This window comes from Barbatula barbatula (assembly GCF_947034865.1).
Source record: "Barbatula barbatula genome assembly, chromosome: 1".
In the NCBI taxonomy this organism is placed as follows: Eukaryota; Metazoa; Chordata; class Actinopteri; order Cypriniformes; family Nemacheilidae; genus Barbatula; species Barbatula barbatula.
In genome coordinates this window covers 32,692,394-32,707,846 of record NC_136766.1, presented here as the reverse complement: position 1 = coordinate 32,707,846, position 15,453 = coordinate 32,692,394, and the positions used below count along the sequence as shown (strand labels likewise).

At 36.5% G+C, this 15,453-nt stretch overlaps 1 protein-coding gene across 2 annotated transcripts; it reads left to right on the top strand.

Annotated features, from left to right (window-relative positions):
• Positions 1–4,217: 4,217 nt before the first annotated feature.
• Positions 4,218–13,807, top strand: lrrc28 (leucine rich repeat containing 28). 2 transcript variants are annotated; one of them, XM_079451140.1, is made up of 10 exons: positions 4,218–4,333; positions 4,908–5,096; positions 5,176–5,216; positions 5,474–5,511; positions 5,592–5,729; positions 7,945–8,151; positions 9,654–9,756; positions 9,940–10,115; positions 10,390–10,537; positions 11,079–13,807. In XM_079451140.1, exons 2-10 carry the CDS (start codon positions 4,929–4,931, stop codon positions 11,146–11,148), a joined length of 1,089 nt encoding a protein of 362 aa, XP_079307266.1. In that variant the 5' UTR covers positions 4,218–4,333; positions 4,908–4,928; the 3' UTR covers positions 11,149–13,807. The 2 variants fall into 2 exon arrangements, with proteins under 2 accessions (XP_079307266.1, XP_079307265.1); XM_079451139.1 differs by having other exon boundaries at positions 4,224–4,333; positions 11,143–12,200.
• The last annotated feature ends 1,646 nt before the right edge of the window (positions 13,808–15,453 follow it).

Sequence of the window (15,453 nt, the reverse complement as noted above, 5' to 3'; positions counted from 1 at the left end):
GGCCTTATTCTGGTGACTTTTCAAGATCTGCGTTGAATAACAGAATACGAGGAACAACTGAAACTGTTGCTGATTGAGATTTTATTATGGGGCCTTTAGACGGCGCTGGATGGATTAAAGAGAGTACAGTATAAGTAAACGTTTCATCTGTGATTTTTCACCTGCACGGATTAAAAGCAGTTATTGAATCCGTTAAAATCACAACGTTTTGCTGACGCGCGCACACACATACGCACACACACTCAACCCGCTGTAGGCCTATTCAGTAATAAAACCATTAAATATCATCCTCCCATTTATAAAACACTTTCGTATTAGAAACCATAACACTGTGAACAACAATATTACTGCATACCATTAGCTTAATCAAACTTTTACAAACATATACTGAGAACCGCTTACCTCTCTTCACCAAGCTCAAAGTGACCTTACGCGCGAGCTCACCAGAAATCACGTCACCACGCAATACAGATACAAGACTCTTTTCCCAAAACAACAAAAAATAAGATACAAAACTAAATTATTATATTTTTGTGGACAAATTATTACTAAGTAAAAGAGTAAAAATTGAAAGGAAGGATGGTCAGTGAAATACATTATTATTTCGAGTATACTCATTAATATCCGTCACACCTACCAGTAAATCCCGATGGAGAAATCCTAAAAGTGAAGGCTAGAAGATCTAAACGGGATATTTATGATCTGGTTTTCATGCAGGACTACCGCACTAGTTTCCCCTTCCTCAGCTCTACTGGACGTCGTAAAGAAATCAATAGAAAACACGTGAACCGCGGGACCGGAACTGCAGTAAAATGTTAAAGTAAAACGTTATTCCTCCAATAAAGCTGATTTAACGTTTTTTTATATTTGACAGTCATTCAGCATCGACACGGTTTATAGGCTACTTAATTACATTAAAATGCGCAAACGAAAGCATGAAGATAGGGACCGACTACCAAGTACAACACGAAGAGAAAATAGTTCAATGGCTCTATTAAAGGAATAGTTCACAACTATTGAAATGACTGAAAACTATTCAGTTCACTTTAGTGTAGGCTTGAATCATTTTACCTCATGACCTTTATTTTTTATATGCTTTATTAAATCAATGCCATAATAACAAGAGGTATTACATATTCATGTCACATTAACATTCGTTGCCAGATAGAAACGAAAATAGAAAAAAAGAAAGAAATATAATTATTATATAATTATATATATTATATTTGTTTCCAAAATAATCGTGAGTAAATGCAATGAAAAAAGAGATGCAAAATGTTTTCTCTTTCTTGACCACAAAATTCACAGTTATGTACAATATTAAGCTTAAATCTTTCCAAAACATGCTTAGCAGGATAAATTCTATGTCTAAGTATTTTGTACGACACTTACTTAATTTTGTTATTGATACAAAACTTATTTGGCAGTTTCCAAGCTTTAACACAAGAGATATTACCAAATAAAGAAAAAAGACACAAAACAAAGAACATTCCTTATAATCTTGTTACTACATTTCTGTTTTAAAACATCAACATTTGCAATGAAAATGTTTCCACAAGGATTAACCATGCTGATTCCTTCTGAAATACAGTTTTTAAAAGTACTGTCACACTCTTTGAATTTGCGTCAATAACAACTGCAAATTATCTTGGTTTAATTGCTAATTGGAATTTTTGAAGAAATTCAGTATATGACAACAAGTACCTTTTTTTCTCAATGACTGATGAGCCGGAAAAGCTCATCACAGCGTCACACATTAATATGCCCTTATATGGCAATTTCTAATAGCCAATTAGCAGAAAGACCCATATATGGCAAAAAGACTGCAGTGCAAAATTAAAGTTCTTATATTGTAATATTTTATTTTAAGATTTAGATTACCATATGGAGGTTTGTTTTTCTTAGTAGATATCAAAAATACACATTGCAAAAAAACCTTCACTTGATTTAATATTTGATGGATGACTTGAGACATTAAATACATTTCCAACTATGAATAAACATATATTTCAATATTGTTTCACATATATGTGAATATATTACATATCTGTATGGGTGCCCCAGAACTGTTTTCTGTCCTACATTCTTCAAGATGTCTTCTTTTGTGTTCAACAGAACAAAAAAATGAAAAAGTATTTTTTCCTACTATGGTTGTCAATGAGTGTTGTCAATTGTTTGGTTATAAGCATTATTCCAAATATCTTTCTCTGTGTTTATCAGAAAAACGACATGTAAACAGATTACGGACAACTCGAAGGTCAGTAAATTATGACAGAATGTTCATTTTTGGGTCAAGTGTCACTTTAAGGCAGTGGTTCTCAAACTTTTTTGGTCATTCCCCACTTTAGACAAGGGGGGACTTTCAAGCCCCACCTGCCCCCATCGCCCCAACACAATGCTAATGAAATGCGCAACAAGCTTAACATGTTCCAATTTATTGAACTAATAAGTAGTATCAGAGTAACAAGTTGTATCTAAAATACAAACTATATACATCAAATAACAGAAAGTTCTAAAATAAAGAAAATAAAAGTGCAGCTGTGTCATAATAACTTTCATGAAATAAAAAAACAGAGAAAATAAAAGTGCAGCTGTGCACTACTAATTTCAAAAATAGAAAAGATATAAAAGTGCCATTTTGAAATCTGTAAAAAAAACATTTAAATATGGCTGCGAAAGTTTGTTCCGTTACAATTAATATGCCGATGTCACGTTATTTTGGTACTTCGGTTCCAGGTTACGTTTTTCTCGGGGTCTCATATCTAATGTTCTTTTAATATAGACTCCATGTAGATTAGTAATGATTACCCCTTTAATGTTTCCATGGCGACGCGTCATATTTGTCACGTGACACACCGCAGCCACACCTTATGACAGATCGCCTTAATTTCTTTTTTATTTCAAAATATTCACAAACTTGCTTACCGTGTCATCAACTATCTGATATTCCGATTCTCAAAAATGTGTAAGTGATTGTGGTCATTTATAAATAATCTTGATCTACGTGAGACGGGAGCGACGCAGTTCAGAGAGTTTTGTCTGTCATCATTTTCTCCCGAAATACATGCAAGAAAGTGGCCGGTGAACTCCGAGAACTTTAACTCTTGTAAACTTTATAGTTACTTCCACTATGTCTGTCTGATGTGAATAACACACGTCGTCAAATTATATTTGAATAGATTGTTGCTTCCAAAGACACGAGTGTGTATTTTACAAACTCCAAATGTATTGTTTTACTTGTGCTTATGTGTATTTAAATGGCTGAAACCTAAAATAAACATTATTAGGTTGAAAACACTGTATAGTTGTGATCTATGACAGCGCTGAGCTCGTCCGTCTCTGGCTCAGCGCAAACCAAAGCGCGAAAGGACAATTTGAATCTGGCAGTCACTGAACATTCTAAATCTCATATCTGGGACCGTATTCTCAGGGGCACGGAAATAATATCCCATATATGGGACCAAACCGGATACCGCTCAAAAGGTTAACAATTTCTGTAGCGAGGTAGGCGGGACGAGAGCCGGGATTCGAGGCCGGTGCGTGAATGAAAACGAGCGTCAGCTGTACGCGCACCGTATTATTGGTTTGCGGCACCAGTGTAACAAAGTTCCATGAAGGGAAGGAAAGAGGCGGGAACCGGCGAACATTTAACATCTTTAATCAAATCAAATAAACAAGGACGTAAAAGACAAACACAATTTCCGGGCCCGGTCCTCTCTCATTGACGGTCCGGTCGCTCGTCCACTTATGGTTCACAATCCCCTCCGTGATACCAGACCAGTGCGCGTACAGCTCGTTATCATTCACGCACCGGCCTCGAATCCCGGATCTCTCCCCGCCTGCCTCACTACAATTTCATTTGTAACCATGAATACAAAATGCCGGAAGATTTGGCAACGAACATTTCCTCCCGTTCGGCGCGCCCCACCTGTCACGTCTCTATTCCCCACCAGTGGGGCGCGCCCCATAGTTTGAGAAACGCTGCTTTAAGGCAACTTTAGTTCATTTTCACTGATGGCTCTCACCCACCTGCGGTGATGTCACAGCTCCTCACACGTTTTCTACATTAAGTTGAATGTCTATAACGTGTGTGCAATTTTGTTTACGTAAAGTTGATGTGCAACTGTATCGCGATAACAGTGTTGGCAAAGAAACGCTATTTACAGCTCCGCCTGATATCAATGTGAGGAAAAACTACACTTCCCATTATGCTCCCTGCCCGCGTCGCTGCCTAGTGACGCGTTTGTCGTGAGACGGAATCCAGTGCTGTACACAGAACTTTGCAGAATTTTCGCTAAATGGGATTTATTATTAATTTAAACAAGGATGTGAGGTAGAAATCTTATTTATTAAAAATAAATTATTATTATTATTTGAGCTTTCGCGCGATGCGAAGTTTTGATATTCAAATAAACAACATGTCCATTATTTACAGTGAGATTCGAGTTCAGGTTTTATTTACTATTACTTTACATATTTACATTGATTTGGTGATGCAGACTGACTGCAAAAGTATCGAATTGGCATCTAAGGTTGGATCAATCCAATTCTCATTTTTTCAACATTTATGATATTATTTAGCGTTATTTTATAACAAACACATATGTGACATTGTTATAATGTATGAAACCTTATTGCGCAAACCCTCAAATGCGGTTTGGTTAGATCTGCAGAAGTGTTGACAGATATATTATTTATGAGCAAGAGTCAAACTAAAAGTCTGAAATGATCCAGGAATACAGAATAACGACTTGCCATTATTATTGCTCTTCACTCAGATTCTTATGCTGATGCATATGTAGTATGTTTTGTAAAGAGGCATTTTGTGATAAATTAAAGATTTTTGATTAAAAAAAGATTTGCAGGAGACTTTTGGCCCACACTATATATTGAATTGCTTCTTTCAGTGTTTGACAGAGACAACAAACATGGCCTCTGAACTCCATGAAACCATCTTCATGGCCAAACAGGAGCGACACAAGAATCTTTTCCTGAACTACAGAAATCTCTACAACTTCCCCGTCGAGCTTCTCAAAGATGAAGGTCTTCAGTTCCTGGAGAGACTTTACATGAAGAGAAACTCTCTGACCACGCTGGTGAGATTTCTGTCACAGTAACAATCATTGTTATTTGTGTATTGTTGTTTCAACCTCTATTTTATATTCCTCTTGTCAGCCTGAGAATCTTGCGCAGAAACTCCCGAACCTGGTTGAATTGTGAGTATACGGTATTCTTGGCAGAACTTGGTGCTTTAACAATGTTTTGTGGACAAATGTTAACTCATTCTTTTTAAATGCAATACAGCTGTTGTCCAGTAGAGGTCCCTCAATGATTTTTAAGCATTGAAGTTTCCTAACGTTAAATATACTATAGTATAGCTTGCATGAGTGTTAGTTTGCTGAAATGAAATTATTATCTATATTTATCATCATATATGATTATGAAACTGTAGTTTTTCAATTGTTTTATGTAGATACCTCCACTCAAACAACATTGCCATGATTCCTCAAGGTAATTTTCTCACTTAAATATATAATTTTGTATATAATATCGGTTACTTTGCAAATAATGCATTTCTTTATTACTCGCAGCAATTGGCAGCTTAGTAAAGCTGCAGTCCCTGGACATGAGTGACAACGCCCTGCAAGTCATCTGCCCAGAGATCGGTCAGCTGCGTTCTTTACGACACCTGCGATTGGCCAATAATCAACTGAAATTTCTCCCACGAGGTGTGTTGTACACATCCCGCCTTCCCATCTAACATTATTCATCTGAGCATTTACTAGGCTGCTGTCAGTCTTGTATTCATCAATTCTTCTTAGAAAAGCAATACTTTCCTAAATAATAAAAATGTTCAACCATAAATACAATTAAAAAAAGAAGATATCAGCCCCTAATCTATCATGCTGTCGCAAACCTCTATGACTTTATTTCATATGTCAAAAAAACCTTCCATGTTTACATGCAGAAATACACGGAGAACATCATTTTCAATATTTTTCATGTCTCTTCTGTGTGGTTTTGACTGCATCTCAAAATGTATTTGTGCACCAGCTGTCTAAAAAACATCACAAGACACTTTGAAACTTCTGTAGACAGTGCCGCGTCATTTAGTAGGCTTTGGGTTTATTGGCTTTTGAATAAGAACACAAGACTTGTTCTAGCTTTCTTTTTTTCTTTCATGTATAACATATAACATATACTGTATATTGAGGGCTTGGAACCAGAGGGGCGTAAGTGGCATTTTGGGCGAAAATGAGTTCTATATATCAAATTAAAGTTCTTGATGAGCTCTATCTAGTTGTGCCAAAAAGGCGCATCAGAAATCAACCTATATTGAATAAAACAACAAAACCACAAAGACCTAACACAAAAGTTTGAGCATTGTTTGGAGCCAGAGGGGCGTATGTTAATCGTGTTATTATGCCTTAATATGTTCACTTAAGAACTTACTCATACAAGTATGTATGTGGTTGCAATGTTGTGGTTGAAGGTTAATAAATACAGTTGATTAAAGTGTGGTAACATTTTTGTTTTGGCTCTCCTGTAAAGTTTGCCAAATGCCACTTACGCCCCTCTGGTTCCAAGCCCTCGAATATACTGTATATATATATATATACAGAATATAATAAGATACGTCCTTTTTCTAAACTTTGAACCCTTTAATACATGATGAATATTATAGCCGTGGGAAATATTAAGAGACCAACACATTTTTATTCCAAACCAGTATTTCTAGATGTTTTGTGGTCATTCCAGTCCGGTGTGTGTTGAATTTCCACAAAATCAAACCTCAGGAGTGACAAAAGTCGTGTGAAAGACTGACAGTATGACAAGACACATGAAAACTGTGACATATACAATAAAATTTAGAATTTTTCCTAAATACTTTATATATATATATATATATATATATATATAATATTATTGTTGTTGTATTGCTTAAAAGTGAATATGATCTAGTTTTCTTTGCAATATTTGAGGTCTGAAAAAGTACAAGGCATCTTTTGTGTTTTTTGACATTTTTCTGCTAATAGAAGCTTTTTTATTTTAACATTTATGATAATAATATTGTTAGCAGTTCACAGAATGAATCACAAATGATAATTTTACCTAAACATTTACCTTTAAATAGTCAATTTTAAAATCTGGGAAATGGTCTTTGAAATGGTCTATTCATTTTTCTCACAGCTGTATTTATATTAATATCCATGTAATGTCTACACTATATAAATATGAACATACACTATATTGCCAAACGTATTGGGTCTCCCCCTCCTAATAAACAACTTTATTAATTTCCGCGGGTACCAATCTTAATGTTACAGCATATAATGATATTCTATGGAATCGTGCGCTTCTAATTTTATAGCATCAGTTTGAGAAGAGCCCTTTTCTTTTCCAACATGACAATGCCCCTGTGTATAGGGCAAGGTTCAGAAAGAAATGACCGATTCAGTCAGTGTGACAGAACTTAAATCCAAGTCCTAAACCCATCCGAACACCTTTGGTGTGAATTTCAATGCAGACTTTGAGCCAAAAACTCATCACTTCACATTGATGACTTGTACAGCGGTCTGATTTGTCATAAAAAGTTTGTGGAAAACTGACTAACTGCTTTGACACGCTGTGCTCCAAAACACTTAAATGTATCTTTCTTTTTATTGTTTAGTTCCAAGAGTCGCGTTTCATCTTAAACTGACACTTTTCATGGCTTTAATTTATCCGTCATAAATGACAGTCCATGTCGCGAAAGTGTTTTACAACGTATTGTTCAAAGGCTTTGTAATACGAGTTAACCAACATAAATGTTGTGTAGTAAAGAGAGTGTTCTTGTGCTTAGGCATAAGTAATTGATCCATTTCCAAAATCCCACAATGCATCAGGCCCTGTGTTAGCTCTAAGTGAGAAATGTTGTTGTATATAACAGATTTGTGTTTGTAGAACTGGGAGATCTTCGAGAGCTGGAGACACTCGATGTGTCCGTGAATCTCCTGAGGACTCTTCCGGATGATCTGCATCAGTGTGTGTCTCTGCAGTGTCTGACGGCGGACCGTAACGTCTTGTACTGCCTCCCCCGTCAGCTCTGCTCACTACCCGACCTCAATGAGATCTCTATGGCTGCCAACTGCCTGACCTCACTGCCCCTAGGTGAGCTAAAACACAAAATTGCAAGTTTTATTTACAGTTTAGTCACTTTTTGAACTTTAAGGAAGCGTTAATGTGTTACATACTTACAAATCCGGAAGCAGCAGACCATTCAGGTATTTCTTCCGCGCGTTTTATGTTGTTGTTGCACGCAACAGAATAATATTATGCAATTTTGGTTACAATGATAATCTAAAATGCCACAGAGGGAGAATTTTATTTATTTTAGATTTAGAATAAGAAGTTGAAACACTAAAATAAATTGTTTTTTGTACATAGAATCAAAGTCCGTTTACGAAGTTGTTCCACTCCGCGGCAATGTTTGCAACGCCAGGCAGTTATTCACGTCATAGCAGGTCCTATCTACTTAAATGGGGGAAGGCAGATCTTTTTTAAATCGCTGGCAAAAACTATTAAACAGCATATTTATTAAACCTAACATAAACTGTATCATAACTTTGGTTTGCTTAACTTGAATTGTGCTTTATCTACTGCACATTGAGATGGCAATCGACAATATTGATTGACGATTCGCTCGTGTCACTGGAAGGCGGGACTTCATTCGCTTGTTCAAACAAACACACACCCAACTAAAAATAAAATGAATCACCACAACAACTAAGATTAAGTAGTACCTATAATAATTAATAACATATATACAGTATTTAAAAGGCACATAGTCCTAAACATTATAAATATAAATATTAATATCTTATACTGTATACTCATAATAAATTATCTTTGATATTGTGCAGAGATGATGCTTTACTTATGTTACAGACTATTTATAGACAATAGAAATAAATCTATATAACATCATATTTCTCAGTCCACTCAAATTTAGGCCATATTCAACTCACAGTAGGTTTTCACAGTTGTTTACATGAATAAAGTTCAGTGGTAAACTCTTTGGTTGAGTGTTGTTGTCCAGGTGGATTATGGGAATGGTGTTGCATTCCAGGGAAAAGTGTCATGGGGTGATGATGTCAGTGTTGTTGTTGTTCTGGTTGATGACATCTGTTGAGCATCAGATGTGTCTTGAGTAAGCTGCCATCCTTACCAGCCGTCTGAGTCTGTTTGTTTGGTTGCCGTGTGCGACAGCTCACAGCTCTCATCCTCAAACTATCTGTCCATCCATCTCTCTGTCCATCTGTTACCTCAACAACCAAATGACAAAACATCTCTAAAAACAACTGAATCTGAAAAAACAGGAGTCACAATGATCTTTATTATTCACGATTTTTGAAGTTGTGATTGGTCAAAGATTTGTTTTATTTAAAATTTTAAGGGATAGTAATACAAATTCTTCTGAGTTTGTGTCCATACAATGGAAGTCAATGAGGGCCAATGTTGTTTGCCAAAGTCATACATGTTTGAAATGACATAAGGCAGGAGTAAATGTTTTTCTAGCCGTCTCTAACTATGAATGAAACTTAGTCTTAGTTTTTTTCTGTTCAAAACAAACACAAAATATATTTAAAAAATGTTTTATATTGTATGATCAGATCTGGGCCGTTCCATGGAGCTGCAGTTTGTCTTTGTGGACAACAACGCTCTTCTGAAGGGCCTGCCATCATACCTCTATAATAAAGTGATTGGCTGCAGTGGGTAAGATTTGTTCTTCAGACTTAAACCCATAAAAAATCTCATATAACTCTCGTGTCTCTGTCAAACACTTGGGTGTTTAAACATTGTGGTTAGATTTTCTGTCCATCCAAAGTGAAAATCACAAGGCATTGCATTAGATGGTAAGTGAATGGCTTTTTGTGTGTGTGCGTAACTTGACGACAGATGCGGTCTGGATGCTCAGGTCTCTGATGTGAATCATCTCTCTTTGGCCCTGGGAGGTGTGAGCATCCCTCTCCCTTCTGAAGTGAAGGCCATCGGATTGGAGATGGACCGCGTGTTGCCGCTGGAAGAGCTGGCATGCAGAGTCCTGCACGCGGATGGCAACCAGTCCGGCTTGGGTAAGAGTTTCACAAATGTGTCGGAATGCTAGTGAAAAACGTTTGGTGAGCTGCCTCTTTAGTCTGAATTTTAAGGGGATCGTCCCAGGTAGGGAAATCTCAGAAAGCATTGTGACAAGCTAACAGCATTTTTTTTAACATATTGTGAAAGCAAAGCTGACTATCGCTCTCGTGATACTTTGATGTCATACGTCGATCGTTCTGGGCAGTGCCGGATGTGGTGGAAGACGCCTTTAGACATTCTTAAAGCACTGATCTGCCGTCCTCCATACAGATGTCAACTTCCTGTTGCCCAAGAGCCTTCTGGACGTTGTACGATGGCCCCTGGGTCACTGTCACCGCTGCAGTCAGCCCATGTTCACCATCGTCTACCCAAAACTCTTCCCTCTCAGAGAGACGCCACTCGCTGGAGTGCACAAAAGGTGAGAACATATCTTACTCTTGCTTTCCATCCACATCTTTCTGCTTCTGCAGTTGCATGCTGGGATTGACTGACTCATAGCATTACAGTTGCATTTATTCCTGGATTTATTATTATACTTACTAATCCTCCTGACTTCCTCTGTCTCCTCATTTTCTTGCCTGTGCAATTGGTTGATATATCAAGCGGGTGGTTTCAAGCTCTGCATGTCATATTCCATCTGTAACGCAACACTGTGGTTTTGGTATCAACATCCAGCAGCATAACTCGATAAACCTGCCACGCTGCCACTTCACATGCATTAAGAGATCGAATCCACCCACCAATTCCCTCTGACCCAGAATGTCCGTCCGCTGTGTGGAGACGTGTGTTTTTGCATCAGATATAAATACAAGAAGTGTTTTATTTTGGCCACAAAACTATCACAAGAAAAATAGTTTAAGTACCTTTTAATTTACTTACTCACGTGCCATCTTTCAAGACATCCTAACTTTGGATCTAATCATATACTGTACATTACATTCTCTGATTTGCTTTACCAGAACCACTGTGAGTTTTGTAGCATACTGCTGCTCCAGCCAGTGTCTGATGACCTTTGACCTCCAGGGCTGACGTTTCATGCGATGACTTCAAATCACTGCTCGTCGAGCGCAGGGGAACATCGCAAGGTCCTGGTGAGCTGAGGTCTGATGGGCTGTAGCTCACCGTCCAGACAAAGTTCTAGACGTCAAAGTTCACGTCACAAGCCAGCACTTGCTTTAAACCTGACAAATTGAATTCAGAATATAAAGGACCTGTTCAAACAATAAAGAAATGTGTTATTGCAGTTTACAGTTAGCAGAACGGTCGCCGGCGTCTAAAGTGAGAAACGTAGAAATGGAGAGCAGACTTTTAAAAAAAAGCTCTTAATATTTTTATGAGATCATAAGCTTGATACATATACTTAAGACTGATTGTTTTTAACAGGAACATGGGGTGAGATATTTTAAATTATATGAAAAATTGTCTTTTTTTAAATGAACTACATTTTTATTTATTGGTAATACAGAATGACATAAACCTAATTTGAGTTGAAAAGTACTATAATGACTTTTAGATATTAAAAATGCCACCAAGTTACAAAATGATCACATTGAGTTTCATAAACATATTTGTGTTGTTGAAGGTGATGAGGAATTACTTACCATGTTGAAATCTTCTGTGTATTGTTGTATCTAAAGATTCTATGTGTTTATGAAAGTGCCATCTGATCTTGTGCGAACCTTAAACTTGATTGTTCTCAGTGAGAGTAACTATTTTTGTCTAAAATAATATTTTGAGACTATTACATTTTAAGACCATAACACATGAATTGTCAGTTAAGATTAGCAGATATCACACTACAGATCTTGACCTTAGTTCCTGAAGAAGAACTGCCAACAATTATTCATCTTTTAACGTAAAGGTGCTCGTCTACAGAAATACAGATTACAAAAATGAGATTTAAAGTATTGAGACTGTTATAGTGTCAAAACTCATAGTCTGAACCCAAGGACTGGACGAATGTTCTTGTTTTCTACTCTTAACATTTGTAACTGAATAACTGTGCTTATGTGACTCTTTTTTATTTTGACGATATGGATTCATTAGTACCATAAAATGAACTCAAAATAAGAAATATTTTGAACAAAAATGTATTACGTACATTTTTCTGAAAAAAAGTTACAGGAGCCAAGTGTGACCCCTAAATGAAGAGGTCCAGTTAACCGAATGAAAATCGCAAAATGTTTGTATAAAGGGTTTGATTTATCACTATCCGTTCCTTATTCTTAATGATCAAATACTAAGTAACAAAAAGGCTTTCCAGGTGTTCCGTATATAACAACATTTTTATGACTGTAATCATAAGGAGGCAAAACTTGGTACCTATCTATCCAAATATATCCAAAAGTTGAAGCCAAGTGTCCCCGAGGGTTAAAAAGTATCTTTATGTGCTTTATCTTATTTCAGGTTCATCTAGTTGCACTGCATTTTATTTTAAAGCTTTAAGAAAAACCCAAACTTTCGTCTGATAAACGGCAAACGTAACCGACTGCTGGTTGTCATGGCATTTACATGGCAGCCTTTAAAGAGTTTTCTGAGGTTTTCCATTACCCATTAAAAATAACGTCATATTGGTTTGGAAAGGAGACAAGGGTGAGTAGATTATGACAAATTGTTTGGGTCTTAAGGCCGTAAATCTTTTTCTTTGGAAGTGCAAAGGAGTAAGTAGTGCTTGTGATGCTTGATGTCTGTGTGTAGATCATCTGGCAATCTCATTGTTGGAAAGGTGATGTGCTCAGGGAACACAGATCGTTCAGAGAGTCCAACGAAATGTGAATCATCAACTTTTTACGGATATGTATTGGATGACTTAACAGTAAATTTCCCTTTTTTTAAACTTAAAATGAAAGCCATCACGGTGTTCAGCCTTTTACTTCTGAGTCTTACCATAGGCAAATTTAATCACTTGCAAATTAAGGATTTCACAGTAAGTCAACTTACGGACTGCAGAAAGAAAAGCAAGATCCGCATAAATTCGCACAAATGCTTTGGACTTTCAAGACTGTCAGATGGAAAACGAAGCCTTCGCTCGGTTATTAGGAACTGGGCGAGTGTTATGAGTTTGTGTCTTTTCTTTATAAACTGCCATTAAATTCTCTTTTTGTTCAGAAGTCTGCGAAAGAGGTTCTGTGTATCTGACGTCCCTGAAACATCCAGACTGGTGTCTTTAGACGTGTCATAAATCACACAGAATGAAACATTTATTGTAATATATTTTCCTGTCTCAGACACAATATTCCCAGCGGCAGGCCAACAGATGTCTCTCCTGCCTCCTCTTCATTTTCCCACCAGACATTTCTGAAGGATGGTAGTATACAATGAATCTACTGTTAAGAAAAGTGTTGCAGCTTCCTTTGATGTTATCAAATAGCCTGTATGTCCTATAAATGGATACATTCAAGTTTTTCAAGAGAATGTAAACTTATTATTTTTCTAAATAATACCATGAATTTATTCATATTTATTTTTCATAAACACGCAACAACTGTTAAAAAGGAAATCCCTTTTTATTTTCAATTTATCCAACTAGTCCAATAAAGTGGCTGTACTTTTTTTGTATTATGTTCATGCATTGTTTGTTTTCATGACTTTTTAAAGTTTTCAATATCAAGGTTACAGATTGTATAAAATTCAAATTGAAAATGAATTTATTATCATTAAAACATTCGTGATATGATGTGGAAAGTGCAAGCATAGTATACTAGTTTTTACTAAGGTTCACTAGAATCTTGCTGTTATTAATCCAATATGATTTCTTAAATGTGGGATACTATTAATAATAACATTATTATTCATTATTATTATTTATTGTGTTGTGTCTGATTTGAAACACAGCCCTGTGCAATACGTCATGTTGATCAGTTCGCCCATTGACATAGGAGACGGAATCGATAAGTGTATTTCTGAAGTGGGCTGGAAGGTCTCTGAAGGACACTGATGTATGAGACTGGGAGGAGCTGCTGTGGTCTCCAGATGAGCCTCCTCGCATCTCAGCCGAGCTCGTGCACGAGTCAAACGACTGCGGGATTACAACAGATTTTTACACGCCGTTTGAAACCAAAGTTCGCTTGGTTTGCGCTCATTTTCTGCTCCTCGGTCTTTTACTCGGGAAACATCAGACTAAAGGTTAGTGAATGAACACATTTCTCGGATATAACGTGGCTTACTGGATAATTTAACGGACACAACACAATAACACAGACAAACAATAATCGTCATTCATTTGCTAGAGTTTTTATTCGACTTCGGTGTTTTGATAATCTCATTGTTTTGACAGAGTACAAACGACTGAAATATGACAATTTCAGCAATATATTAAAGTGAAAGAAAAACACATTTATGTAGGAAAGGTGTGGTATAAAATAAACTCTTGAAATAAACTTTAATAAAAAAACTTATATGTATACGAGGGATGAATTCGTGTCGAGTAATCGCACTTACGTGTAGTGTTGTGACGTCACACTGAGTTGTCAATTCTTCACAATAATAAATAAAGTAATTGTTTAAGAGGGTTAAACAAAAACTATCCTTCACTTACTGATTTAAAAATTCCTATATTGCAATGTAATCTAATGACATTGGTTATTATACAGTATCATGTGCAGTAACATGATTGGTTTGCGTTTATTAAAACAGCACTGTACCATGCAATGGTTAAAGGTTTGGGAACCCTGAAAGTACTTCTATTATTAACTATACTCTCTGTTAAATTTATACATGCTGGATTATTTCAACCCATGATGGATGTAGAGATTAAATTACTCTTTCCTAGTTAGACACGAAAAACATGAAAACAAGTAAAGAGTCGAGTGTCATACGTTTTTTAAATGCTGTTATTTTAACCCATCATGGTTAGGTCGGTTAACTTAAACCAACGGTTGGGTTTGTCCATATTGTAGTGCATACTTCATATTTAACCTACAGGACATCATTACACACTACATTCCTGGACTACATTTACATCTGTCAAAGCATATGGTCTCTATAGCTTTCCTAACAATGTTTTTTAGAAAGGAATCAGTATACTCCTGTGGGGTCTCCCTGGAGACAGGTCCAACAACAGAGCCGTAAACCTCTGGCTGCCTGCTATCGGACCACCCCACATGTTCAAAGCTAAACAGATGCAACATCTGTCTGAAATAACACTCAATAAATAAAAAAAATCAAGTATAAGAGGTTCTAAATATTAGCTTTAGTGTCTGTCTTTAGACATATTAACATTGCTTGTGTGGATTGTAAGTAGATACATCTACGCTTTGCCAAATCAAACTGTACATTAGATTTGAGGAAGGCACGTGGGTGTGCGTTATAAGACTGACTGTTCAGATTCAGCCA